This window comes from Cherax quadricarinatus, chromosome 15 (genome assembly GCF_038502225.1).
Source record: "Cherax quadricarinatus isolate ZL_2023a chromosome 15, ASM3850222v1, whole genome shotgun sequence".
Taxonomy (NCBI): Eukaryota; Metazoa; Arthropoda; class Malacostraca; order Decapoda; family Parastacidae; genus Cherax; species Cherax quadricarinatus.
The window spans coordinates 10,936,523-10,951,297 of record NC_091306.1 but is presented as its reverse complement, the minus strand read 5'-3'; the positions used below and the strand labels follow the sequence as shown (position 1 = coordinate 10,951,297).

General features: G+C 42.8%; 1 protein-coding gene across 2 annotated transcripts in view; it reads left to right on the top strand.

Annotated features, from left to right (window-relative positions):
• Window positions 1-14,433, top strand: part of LOC128692096 (putative uncharacterized protein DDB_G0268364) — a 29,892-nt gene extending 15,459 nt beyond the window's left edge. The window contains exons 5-7 of one of the 2 annotated variants that reach the window (XM_070085144.1): window positions 5,781-5,898; window positions 10,301-10,664; window positions 11,160-14,433. In XM_070085144.1, the coding sequence (XP_069941245.1) occupies window positions 5,781-5,898; window positions 10,301-10,664; window positions 11,160-11,285 (608 nt within the window). In that variant the 3' untranslated portion in view covers window positions 11,286-14,433. Of the gene's footprint in view, window positions 1-5,777; window positions 5,899-10,300; window positions 10,665-11,159 lie in introns of both variants that reach the window. The other variant, XM_053781087.2, reaches the window with a different exon arrangement.
• The last annotated feature ends 342 nt before the right edge of the window (window positions 14,434-14,775 follow it).

Below are 14,775 nucleotides of genomic sequence, written 5' to 3'. Positions count from 1 at the left end.
AACATGTGCTGATATATCACGTGTCACTGCAGCAGCTGTAACATGTGCTGATATATCACGTGTCACTGCAGCAGCTGTAACATGTGCTGATATATCACGTGTCACTGCAGCAGCTGTAACATGTGCTGATATATCACGCGTCACTGCAGCAGCTGTAACATGTGCTGATATATCACGTGTCACTGCAGCAGCTGTAACATGTGCTGATATATCACGTGTCACTGCAGCAGCTGTAACATGTGCTGATATATCACGTGTCACTGCAGCAGCTGTAACATGTGCTGATATATCACGCGTCACTGCAGCAGCTGTAACATGTGCTGATATATCACGTGTCACTGCAGCAGCTGTAACATGTGCTGATATATCACGCGTCACTGCAGCAGCTGTAACATGTGCTGATATATCACGCGTCACTGCAGCAGCTGTAACATGTGCTGATATATCACGCGTCACTGCAGCAGCTGTAACATGTGCTGATATATCACGCGTCACTGCAGCAGCTGTAACGTGCTGATATATCACGTGTCACTGCAGCAGCTGTAACATGTGCTGATATATCACGTGTCACTGCAGCAGCTGTAACATGTGCTGATATATCACGCGTCACTGCAGCAGCTGTAACATGTGCTGATATATCACGTGTCACTGCAGCAGCTGTAGCATGTGCTGATATATCACGTGTCACTGCAGCAGCTGTAACATGTGCTGATATATCACGTGTCACTGCAGCAGCTGTAACATGTGCTGATATATCACGTGTCACTGCAGCAGCTGTAACGTGCTGATATATCACGTGTCACTGCAGCAGCTGTAACATGTGCTGATATATCACGCGTCACTGCAGCAGCTGTAACATGTGCTGATATATCACGTGTCACTGCAGCAGCTGTAACATGTGCTGATATATCACGCGTCACTGCAGCAGCTGTAACGTGCTGATATATCACGCGTCACTGCAGCAGCTGTAACATGTGCTGATATATCACGTGTCACTGCAGCAGCTGTAACATGTGCTGATATATCACGTGTCACTGCAGCAGCTGTAACATGTGCTGATATATCACGTGTCACTGCAGCAGCTGTAACGTGCTGATATATCACGTGTCACTGCAGCAGCTGTAACATGTGCTGATATATCACGTGTCACTTCAGCAGCTGTAACGTGCTGATATATCACGTGTCACTGCAGCAGCTGTAACATGTGCTGATATATCACGTGTCACTGCAGCAGCTGTAACATGTGCTGATATATCACGTGTCACTGCAGCAGCTGTAACATGTGCTGATATATCACGTGTCACTGCAGCAGCTGTAACATGTGCTGATATATCACGTGTCACTGCAGCAGCTGTAACATGTGCTGATATATCACGTGTCACTGCAGCAGCTGTAACGTGCTGATATATCACGTGTCACTGCAGCAGCTGTAACATGTGCTGATATATCACGTGTCACTGCAGCAGCTGTAACGTGCTGATATATCACGTGTCACTGCAGCAGCTGTAACATGTGCTGATATATCACGCGTCACTGCAGCAGCTGTAACATGTGCTGATATATCACGTGTCACTGCAGCAGCTGTAACATGTGCTGATATATCACGCGTCACTGCAGCAGCTGTAACGTGCTGATATATCACGTGTCACTGCAGCAGCTGTAACATGTGCTGATATATCACGTGTCACTGCAGCAGCTGTAACATGTGCTGATATATCACGCGTCACTGCAGCAGCTGTAACGTGCTGATATATCACGTGTCACTGCAGCAGCTGTAACATGTGCTGATATATCACGTGTCACTGCAGCAGCTGTAACATGTGCTGATATATCACGCGTCACTGCAGCAGCTGTAACATGTGCTGATATATCACGCGTCACTGCAGCAGCTGTAACATGTGCTGATATATCACGCGTCACTGCAGCAGCTGTAACATGTGCTGATATATCACGTGTCACTGCAGCAGCTGTAGCATGTGCTGATATATCACGTGTCACTGCAGCAGCTGTAACGTGCTGATATATCACGTGTCACTGCAGCAGCTGTAACATGTGCTGATATATCACGTGTCACTGCAGCAGCTGTAACGTGCTGATATATCACGTGTCACTGCAGCAGCTGTAACATGTGCTGATATATCACGCGTCACTGCAGCAGCTGTAACATGTGCTGATATATCACGTGTCACTGCAGCAGCTGTAACATGTGCTGATATATCACGCGTCACTGCAGCAGCTGTAACGTGCTGATATATCACGCGTCACTGCAGCAGCTGTAACATGTGCTGATATATCACGTGTCACTGCAGCAGCTGTAACATGTGCTGATATATCACGTGTCACTGCAGCAGCTGTAACATGTGCTGATATATCACGTGTCACTGCAGCAGCTGTAACGTGCTGATATATCACGTGTCACTGCAGCAGCTGTAACATGTGCTGATATATCACGTGTCACTGCAGCAGCTGTAACGTGCTGATATATCACGTGTCACTGCAGCAGCTGTAACATGTGCTGATATATCACGTGTCACTGCAGCAGCTGTAACATGTGCTGATATATCACGTGTCACTGCAGCAGCTGTAACATGTGCTGATATATCACGTGTCACTGCAGCAGCTGTAACATGTGCTGATATATCACGTGTCACTGCAGCAGCTGTAACGTGCTGATATATCACGTGTCACTGCAGCAGCTGTAACATGTGCTGATATATCACGTGTCACTGCAGCAGCTGTAACGTGCTGATATATCACGTGTCACTGCAGCAGCTGTAACATGTGCTGATATATCACGCGTCACTGCAGCAGCTGTAACATGTGCTGATATATCACGTGTCACTGCAGCAGCTGTAACATGTGCTGATATATCACGCGTCACTGCAGCAGCTGTAACGTGCTGATATATCACGTGTCACTGCAGCAGCTGTAACATGTGCTGATATATCACGTGTCACTGCAGCAGCTGTAACATGTGCTGATATATCACGCGTCACTGCAGCAGCTGTAACGTGCTGATATATCACGTGTCACTGCAGCAGCTGTAACATGTGCTGATATATCACGTGTCACTGCAGCAGCTGTAACGTGCTGATATATCACGTGTCACTGCAGCAGCTGTAACATGTGCTGATATATCACGCGTCACTGCAGCAGCTGTAACATGTGCTGATATATCACGTGTCACTGCAGCAGTTGTAACATGTGCTGATATATCACGTGTCACTGCAGCAGCTGTAACATGTGCTGATATATCACGCGTCACTGCAGCAGCTGTAACATGTGCTGATATATCACGTGTCACTGCAGCAGCTGTAACATGTGCTGATATATCACGCGTCACTGCAGCAGCTGTAACGTGCTGATATATCACGTGTCACTGCAGCAGCTGTAACATGTGCTGATATATCACGTGTCACTGCAGCAGCTGTAACATGTGCTGATATATCACGTGTCACTGCAGCAGCTGTAACATGTGCTGATATATCACGTGTCACTGCAGCAGCTGTAACGTGCTGATATATCACGTGTCACTGCAGCAGCTGTAACATGTGCTGATATATCACGTGTCACTGCAGCAGCTGTAACATGTGCTGATATATCACGTGTCACTGCAGCAGCTGTAACATGTGCTGATATATCACGCGTCACTGCAGCAGCTGTAACATGTGCTGATATATCACGTCACTGCAGCAGCTGTAACATGTGCTGATATATCACGTGTCACTGCAGCAGCTGTAACATGTGCTGATATATCACGTGTCACTGCAGCAGCTGTAACATGTGCTGATATATCACGTGTCACTGCAGCAGCTGTAACATGTGCTGATATATCACGTGTCACTGCAGCAGCTGTAACATGTGCTGATATATCACGTGTCACTGCAGCAGCTGTAACATGTGCTGATATATCACGCGTCACTGCAGCAGCTGTAACATGTGCTGATATATCACGTGTCACTGCAGCAGCTGTAACATGTGCTGATATATCACGCGTCACTGCAGCAGCTGTAACATGTGCTGATATATCACGTGTCACTGTAGCAGCTGTAACATGTGCTGATATATCACGTGTCACTGCAGCAGCTGTAACGTGCTGATATATCACGCGTCACTGCAGCAGCTGTAACATGTGCTGATATATCACGTGTCACTGCAGCAGCTGTAACATGTGCTGATATATCACGTGTCACTGCAGCAGCTGTAACATGTGCTGATATATCACGTGTCACTGCAGCAGCTGTAACATGTGCTGATATATCACGCGTCACTGCAGCAGCTGTAACATGTGCTGATATATCACGTGTCACTGCAGCAGCTGTAACGTGCTGATATATCACGCGTCACTGCAGCAGCTGTAACATGTGCTGATATATCACGTGTCACTGCAGCAGCTGTAACAGGATGGTGCAGGATGCAGTTTTAGAATCGTTGGCTGCAGAATTAGCATTGTCATGGTAGTGTTATCCAAAGGACTATTGTACACCATTGTTATGTTAAATCTTCCTGTTCAGGTGAACAGAGGTATTAGTTTGGTGCCAGGAGTATAGCTGTGGTGGCAGGGGTATTAGCTTGGTGGCAGTATAGCTGTGGTGGCAGGGGTATTAGCTTGGTGGCAGTATAGCTGTGGTGGCAGGGGTATTAGCTTGGTGGCAGGAGTATAGCTGTGGTGGCCGGGATATTAGCTTCGTGACAGGAGTATAGTTGTGGTGGCAGGGGTATTAGATGTGGCAGAAGACACACTATAGTGGCAGAGACATTAGTTGTAGAGGCAAGGTTACCAGCTGTGATGGTAAGGGTATCAGCCGTAGTAGCAGGGGTACCAGCTGTGATGGTAAGGATATTAACCGTGGTGGCAGGGATACCAGCTGTGATGGCAGGGTACCAGCTGTGATGGCAGGGATATCAACCGTAGTGGCAGGGATACCAGCTGTGATGGCAGGGGTATCAACCGTAGTGATAGGAGTACCAGCTGTGATAGCAGGGCTGTATAGTCCTTGTGGCTTAGCGCTTCTTTTTGATTATAATAATAATAATAATAATGTGATAGCAGGGGTATCAACCGTAGTGACAGGAGTACCAGCTGTGATGGCAGGGATATCAACCGTAGTGGAAGGGGTACCAGCTGTGATGGCAGGGGTATCAACCGTAGTGGCAGGGGTACCAGCTGTGATGGCAGGGGTATCAACCGTAGTGGCAGGGGTACCAGCTGTGATGGCAGGGGTATCAACCGTAGTGGCAGGGGTACCAGCTTTGATGGCAGGGATATCAGCCATAGTGGCAGGGGTACCAGCTGTGATGGCAGGGATATCAGCTATAGTGGCAGGAACACCAACTGTGGTGGCAGAGGTTCCAACAACGGTGGCAGTGACGTGAATTTTCGCGTCCTCGTCACCATAATTGATGCACTTCCTAAAATTTATATTTATGCTAATTTTTACATTTTAATTGAAACTTAATTTTAGTTTACGATCAGTGGGAAGGTGACAAACAGAAGAATGCCCGTCATGATTTTTTTTATGAACAACTCATCCTGGTCACATAAATTTTAGAGTTAATACTTGTCAATTTCAACAGATTTAATTTATTACGCGTTTTTATAATTATTTAAAGTAGATTACACATTAAATGACCCAAACGAGTTTTATACCTCATTTAATGATGCCGGCTTTCGTACATAGCATCTTATTTATTTTAAAAATCGTTATAACTGGTATGTGTAGTACCCCGTATAACGTTACAACGACTCAGAGATGTACAATTCATATCTTCCCCAGAAGCAGTGCCCCGTTTAGCGTTGTCCCACGGGGTCTCACCAGCCCACAACAGCCAGCATAAATTCCCTGGAGGCCGAGTCTACTACTCAGAGCTTCTCGGCCACTACACCATCGGAGTTAGGTAGGTCTTGCAGCTCCAGTGGTTCAGGTGACGGGAAACAATTTGTATGTTATTATTTGTATATGACAGTTAGATTACAAATGTTGAGAAGTTAAGGATATGGACACAATTTTTTTATGATTTGTAGCTGACAATAAATAGTATGATGAAAGGGAGGAAACAGATCATGTATGTATGTATGTATATATATATATATATATATATATATATATATATATATATATATATATATATATATATATATATATATATATATATATATATATATATATATATATATATATATATATATATATATATATATATATATATACAATGGGGTCCACCTCTGGTGTAAATTGTGGGACCCATAGCCTCGGAGAAGTGGATAAAAAGGCTTCAAGGAGGAATATTTGGATTTTTTCCTGAAGCCGTTTGAATATTCCACTTCTCCTACCACCGCATCTTTTAAACTATTTTTTTTTACCAATAGGAATATTTTATTACATAATATGGCACAGAAGATTTAAGAGATACATTATTAATATAAAGGTGGCATATACGGTACATGTTGTTACGTGTGTATCACCGATTATAAGGCGAAAATCTCATCCAGCTCCTCAGAGCTGGGGAGTGTGCCCAAAATGCAGCAGGCATTACCCCTTTGAACAGCCGCACTGAGCCGCTGGAACAGAAAACTAGCTGCCCTGGGATCCCTAGTTACCCTGATGAGTCTTTTTCCCAGCTCCTTAAGGAAATTAGATGCACTCTTTCCCCATGAGCCAAGGGTCTCTGAGCCTATGGGAACAAACATATAATGATGGGCAAGTTCTCCATATTTTCTAGACTTTTGGGACTCCCTGAAGCTGGCAGCTGCCCCTCCTTCCTCCCTGGTGTATTGGAGATAGGTATCAGCCAAGGTAGATGCACATGTATAGTCCCACACCACCTGCTTCCCATCTGTCCAGGCTTGAAGGGTGATACCATCTGGACGCTTCTGGCTGCCATCAGATCTGCATAGTTGGGGTGGCTCCCTTACTGCTGGGCATCCAGCTGTTGTGAGGCTCCTCTTGATAATGTTATTAACCTCCTCATGTCTTGCAATCTTTCCCTCGGATTTACGGCACACAAGACCATGGTACCCGAATCGGTCTGCTGCTTCACTGCCACAAATACACCTGTGTTCGGCGAGAATAGGGGCGGCAAGTCGAAAGGCAACACCAATGCGGATGGTCTGTGGGTCAAGGCGTGTGCCAAGGCTGGAGTTGGGAACAGCCAACAGAAAGTCCCCAGCATGAGGGGCTCTCACTGCCAGGAGGCGGGCTCTATCCTTCCCTGACACACTCTGAAGCATTGTTGTGGCAATATTTTCCACTATTGGACCATCCCAGTGCGATTGTATATATATATATATATATATATATATATATATATATATATATATATATATATATATATATATATATATATATATATATATATATATATATATATATATATATATATATATATATATATATATATATATATATAGCAGAGCAGATGATAGAGTGGGAGAGGCACTGTCAAGAAATTTTAATGAAAAATAAGAAAAAAATTTGGAGTGAGTTAAACAAGTTAAGAAAGCCTAGGGAACGAATGGATTTGTCAGTTAAAAACAGAGTAGGGGAGTTAGTAGATGAGGAGATGGAGGTTTTGGGTAGATGGCAAGAATATTTTGAGGAACTTTTAAATGTCGACGAAGAAAGGGATGCGGTAATTTCATGCACTGGCCAGGGAGGTATACCATCTTTTAGGAGTGAAGAAGAACAGGATGTGAGTGTTGGGGAGGTGCTTGAGGCATTACGTAGAATGAAAGTGGGTAAAGCAACTGGAACTGACGGGATCATGACAGAAATGTTAAAAGCAGGGGATGATACAGTGTTGGAGTGGTTGGTATTTTTGTTTAATAAATGTATGAAAGAAGGGAAGGTACCTAGGGATTGGCGGAGAGCATGTATAGTCCCTTTATATAAAGGGAAGGGGGACAAAACAGATTGTAAAAATTATAGAGGAATAAGTTTATTGAGTATACCAAAAAAAGTGTACGGTAGGGTTATAATTGAAAGAATTAGAGGTAAGACAGAATGTAGGATTACGGATGAGCAAGGAGGTCTTAGAGTGGGTAGGGGATGTGTAGATCAAGTGTTTACATTGAAGCATATATGTGAACAGTATTTAGATAAAGGTAGGGAAGTTTTTATTGCATTATGGATTTAGAAAAGGCATATGACAGAGTGGACAGGGGAACAATGTGGCAGATGTTGCAAGTATATGAAATAGGTGGTAAGTTACTAAATGCTGTAAAGAGTTTTTATGAGGATAGTGAGGCTCAGGTTAGGGTGTGTAGAAGAGAGGGAGACTACTTCCCGGTAAAAGTAGGTCTTAGACAGGGATGTGTAATGTCACCATGGTTGTTTAATATATTTATAGATGAGGCTGTAAAAGAAGTAAATGCTAGGGTGTTCAGGAGAGGGGTGGGATTAAATTATGGGGAATCAAATACAAAATGGGAATCGACACAGTTGCTTTTTGCTGATGATACTGTGCTTATGGGAGATTCTAAAGAAAAATTGCAAAGGTTAGTGGATGAGTTTGGGAGTGTGTGTAAAGGTAGAAAGTTGAAAGTGAACATAGAAAAGAGTAAGGTGATGAGGTATCAAATGATTTAGATAAAGAAAAATTGGATAGCAAATTGGGGAGGAGTATGGAAGAAGTGAATGTTTTCAGATACTTGGGAGTTGACGTGTCGGCGGATGGATTTATGAAGGATGAGGTTAATCATAGAATTGATGAGGAAAAAAAGGTGAGTGGTGCGTTGAGGTGTATGTGGAGACAAAAAACGTTATCTATGGAGGCAAAGAAGGGAATGTATGAAAGTATAGTAGTACCAACACTCTAATATGGGTGTGAAGCTTGGGTTGTGAATGCAGCAGCGAGGAGGCGGTTGGAGGCAGTGGAGATGTCGTGTCTAAGGGCAATGTGTGGTGTAAATATTATGCAGAAAATTCGGAGTGTGGAAATTAGGAGAAGGCGTGGAGTTAATAAAAGTATTAGTCAGAGGGCTGAAGAGGGGTTGTTGAGGTGCTTTGGTCATTTAGAGAGAATGGATCAAAGTAGAATGACATGGAGAGCGTATAAATCTGTAGGGGAAGGAAGGCGGGTTGAGGGTCGTCCTCGAAAAGGTTGGAAGGAAGGGTAAGGGAGGTTTTGTGGGCGAGGGGCTTGGACTTCCAGCAGGCGTACATGAGCGTGTTCGACAGGGGTGAATGGAGACGAATGGTATTTGGGACCTGACGATCTGTTGGAGTGTGAGCAGGGTAATATTTAGTGAAGGATTCAGGGAAACCGGTTATTTTTATATAGCCGGACTTGAGTCCTGGAAATGGGATGTACAATGCCTGCACTCTAAAGGAGGGGTTCGGGATATTAGCAGTTTGGAGGGATATGTTGTGTATCTTTATACGTATATGCTTCTAAACTGTTGTGTCCTGAGCACCTCTGCAAAAACAGTGATTATGTGTGAGTGAGGTGAAAGTGTTGAATGATTTTCTTTCTTTTTGGGTCACCCTGCCTCGGTGGGAGACGGCCGACTTGTTAATATATATATATATATATATATATATATATATATATATATATATATATATATATATATATATATATATATATATATATATATATATATATATATATATATATATATATATATATATATATGTATATTATTAACACATCGGCCGTCTCCCACCAAGGCAGGGTGGCCCGAAAAAGAAAATTCACTCCATCACTGTCTTGCCAGAGGCGCACTTACACTTCAGTTATAAAACTGTAACATTAACACCCCTCCTTCAGAGTGCAGACACTGTACTTCCCATCTTCAGGACTCAAGTTCGGACTGCCAGTTTCCCTGAATCCCTTCATAAATGCTACCTTGCTCACACTCCAACAGCACGTCAAGTCCTAAAAACCATTTGTCTCCATTCGCTCCTATCTAACACGCTCACGCATGCTTGCTGGAAGTTCAAGCCCCTCGCACACAAAACCTCCTTTACCCCTTCCCTCCAACCTTTCCTAGGCCGGCCCCTACCCCCCCTTCCCTCCACTACAGATTTATACACTCTCTACATGCCCTCTGGATAATAGTTTTGGTAATCCTCCACCTCCTCCTTATTTCCAAACTACGTATTCTCTGCATTATATCCATACCACACATTGTTCTCAGACATGACATCACTGCCTCCAGCCTGATGGAGTGAATGATGATGAAAGTGTTTCTTCTTTTTCAAGTCATCCTGCCTCGGTGGGAAACGGCCGATGTGTTAATAAAAAATGATTATGTATATATATCTCACAAGGTAACTAAATATTGTTGTGTTGTCAGCGATGATGTTCCTCTGGCTGACCCCAGCTTTGTCCACCACCACGACCATGAGTGCCACCACCGTCACTTGCAACAGCCACAACAGTCCCAACAGCAGCAGCAGTCACAACAACAGCAAAATCCTCAGCACGACCAGCAACAGCAGCAGAACCAGCAACAACAGCAGCAGAACCAGCAACAGCAACAGCAACAGCAGCAGCAGCAGCAGCAGCAGCAGCTAGATCTGCTAGAATGTATTTCACGCAAGTCTGGATTGCCAAGATGGTTCATCGCTGTCACCATCTTCACATCAGCGCTGGTTATTCTGTGGCTGTGCTTCACACTCACCGCCCCGCCTGACGACATCAAGGTCGTCAAGACTAAGGTCAGTCACTTCTGTTCTCAGATAGGTAGTGCCTCTGTTGTAGTTGTCATAGATCTTTGTGCTTCACGTAAGTATAATTTTCCAAGATGACTAAATATTTAATAATTGTATAACCAAATATACCAGCAACCCAAAATTTAATCTTTTTACTTGTTCTCTTCTAATTTTGGATCTTTTAATTAGCTTAGTTTTAAACTTTATTCCTGTGCTTTAGGCCGAAACATGTTTGCTGGGTAAAAGTATCATGTTGGTATTCACTGGTACGTATATTAAAGGGTTAGGGAAGGTCCTGGGTGATTTAGATAAGTATTAGTTGAGGAGCTTGGGGTGTGTTTATATTTTTGTGTGTGAATGTGTGAAAGATTGTGTATGGATGAAATTGTGTGGGGTAGAGGAAAAGGCTGTGGTGAAATCAGTAGTGTGTAGTGGAGTAGCAAGGTTGTGTGATGGAGCGACAAGAGTTTGTGGTAGAGTAACAGTGGTCTGTGTCTACAGCCTCCGGAGCTGGAGATGGAAGAAGATGAGGATGATTTCGAAGACGACGACTTGCCTTGTTCCGAGAAGAAAAAGCTGCTGGCTCAGGCCGACGACGTCATCAAGATCAGGATTGAGAACGTGTAAGAGTCTCCAAGATCCCCGATCCTTCATCTTCGCTATAAAAAAAATGATGATAGGTGAATCATCTCGAGTGCAAGGTCAACAGTGCTAAATTTATTTAGTGCATTTGAGTGTGTTGGAGATAATCTCCAAGAAAATGCGTTTCCCATTCTATGCCAAATTAATTATGAAGAACTCAAATGTTAGTGCATTTGTGTTGGTGAACGTGGGACTTAGGTTTTAAATATGAAAACAAAATAAGCAGGAATCTCAAGAAATATGTGTAATGCACAGCAAAATTGAGTCAACCATACAACTTACACAGTTCTTGGGGAAATAATACACATCAATTTCGGATCACCCCTGCAATAGTAGTTCTTGGGGATGTGCCCTTTCGCTTTTCATTAAAGGTGATTTAGCTAGACTTTTCACCCAAACTGTTTATATATATTAACATCAAGAACATCTCGCTAATATTTATGCTATATTTAGTGTGTTTATCGAGCAAGGGCAGATTTTAAGGAATGGAAATTTAGAGAGTTCAAATAGATTTACGTTTCAAATCATGTTTTCCTCTACCGCAAACAATAGTATCTCACACAAGAGACATTGGCATTATTAGACTAAGATCTGCAAATTTCAGTAATCCTCAGCTCAAGGCCAAATAAAAAAAAGAGGGAGAGGGAAGGGGGGGAGTTAATCATCATTTACACTTTCAGCCATTTCAAGACGAAAAGAGATTGATTATGACATCAAAATATTGTGTAGCCTCCTTAAGCATAGGTCAGAAAATGTTAATAATTCCTGTAATAATTACTGCATTTTGTTTAAACAACCAGGATGACAAGGCAACAGCACGGTGCGTTTGTTTACCCTACAGTAGTGTGGGTAGGAGTTCTAACACCAGCTGTGTAGGTGTGAGTCCTAACACCAGCTGTGTGGGTAGGAGTCCCAACACCAGCTGTATGGGTAGGAGTTAACACCAGCTGTGTGGGCAGGAGTTAACATCAGCTGTATGGGTAAGAGTTAACACCAGTTGTGTGGGCAGGAGTTAACACCAGCTGTGTGGGCAGGAGTTAACACCAGCTGTGTGGGCAGGAGTTAACACCAGCTGTGTGGGTGGGCGTCCAAATACCAACCGTTTCACTCTGGTTTCAAGATGGTAAAAGGATACTCACGTCTTTGTTACAGGATTCCATCCTGTGTGACATATCAGGTCGGTGCCCGTACATGGTAAGACCAACATGTGAACACAGTCGGGTGAATACCGGGGGTAAACACGATCGGGTGAACATTTAGAATGCAATCATGGTGGTGGAGATGAAGTTGGTGTAGCAGGGAGGATGGTTCGGCCAGCCAGAGGTCGTCAGTGTAAACAGATCCTACACTTATCTGCGTCATTTTGCTCACTATTAACTGAAATGACTTAATGCCGATTATATTTACTGGGAAACAAAACGAAAGAACAGTTGTTTGTAATGATTATGCATGGAATGTTATATTTACATTTATGAATGTTAGATATTTTGTTGTGCCTGAATGCTAGACATGTTTTATCCCTTGAAGACGCTGCTGAACTAGTCATTATATATGTGTATTTATGTGTGCGTGGAGAGAAGTGTGAATGAGGTGGTTGACAGATGGTGCAGGTGACATGTGGGACTAGGCTTGGGTGTGAGGGGTAACCTTGGGTGTGAGGGGTAACCTTGGGTGTGAGGGGTAACCTTGGGTGTGTAGTGAGGTATGCCACATATCCCTCGCTACCCATTTGGCCTATACCTTCTGCTCGACTCTCCAGGCACCTCTTGTCAACATTTTATTTTGTTTTCGTTTGTGAGCATTACTCAGTTCTTATATTTTATACAGATATTTTCATGTTATACGTGTGTGATGTTTCGAGGCAGGCAGGGTTTTAACCGTAGCATGTGTTCCAAAGATAATGTAGTGGTGTTGTCCCACATACTTCTGGCAGCATAAGGAATCAATGTACAATCCCCTCTCTTTTACTGAACAGGGCAATATATTCTAAGATTGGGATGGTGGATATTTCAATATATTCTAAGATTGGGACGGTGGATGTTTCAGAGCAGAGTTGCTACTTGTGGCAAATTGTCGCAGGACTCAATTTAATAATATGCTGGTATTTACTCGTTGGCATTCCCGTACAAAAGTCCCCTGCTTTCCAATCTGTCTGTTGACTAGTTGAAGCTATACTGATTTCTACCGTGTTGTAAATCTAAGAACCTTCGGGATTACTAGTAGTTTGTTATCATTTAAAAGCAATTCAGGTTAGATACTAATCGAGTTTAGCTGTCCAGCTTATAAAATATTTCTTGACTTCCGAGTTATGTGATAAAATTATTATTTTGTATGTCTTGTAACGTTGAGTATTCATTGTAACATTGTTTGAAAACTATCAAGGTTACTACCAACTATGAACTTAAAATATTCTGGATGTTTTTGCACCTCCCTACGGGCAGCTGAACAGGACTTTTGCGTATGTTACATTTTAGAGACGTGAAAAATTATGGTGATACATAAACGTCTTGCCGGCACGGAGTCCTGGAGTACAGCAGACGTAGCCAAAAATTAGAATCATGGATAAATGCTATTAATTTTCAGTTAACGCAGATAAATGCGGAATACTTAAAGTTTATAAAAGATCAGCCAATATAGTCACACTGATCTCCACGAGTCCGTAGCCATATAAATTTCTTATTCACCAAAGTAAACGCACAATTCAATAGTCATTAACGGAAGCTCATGTATACTAAGTTTTTCCGTCTCTTATAAAGTTTTGCTAGTCATGAGGCCAATGTCTATATCCCAAAGTGTCGGTGAGTGTGGTGTGTAAATGAAACCGTGTCTTGAGAACCATGGTTACATATAATTATTCATCATTACCTACTTAATTTATTTCTTATATAACAGTTGTAGAAATTACTGAGCATGTTAAAGACAATATACTTAGTAACATATAGAGAGACGACTGAGGGGAGGAGAAAGGCGAGTATCATGATAAAAGTTCAGCTGCCTTAATCTGACTGCACAATGGGTGTTCTGTTGTCTAGATTAACTGCTACTGGCTATTCCTTAACAGATTTAATTATGTGATCAGTCGTGCATACAGTAGCTTATGTATATGTTTGGTTGAATAAACAAATATTATAGTTCCTGTATTTCACATATTTCCTCGAGTCGTTTTTGACAGCTTAGGCACTTGTAGTTCATATGTACCACGCCCTTAACTAATACAGTCAAACATACCCACCAGGGCCACCACCGAGATATCTTTGTCTGTCCTGGAACGGTTATTTATACCGAGCATTAGACATTTGTTATATGCAGAATTTAATTTAACTCCTGTTTTTAAGGGATTAAAACACCATTGACTGGTAGTCTATTGTTTATTTACAGCTTAATAATTCGTGCACTCGATAGGGTTTAAACTAATAAACCAACCACTCACTGTGTTCGGGAACCATCACAGGCTGACCTAGCTGTTTCAAACACC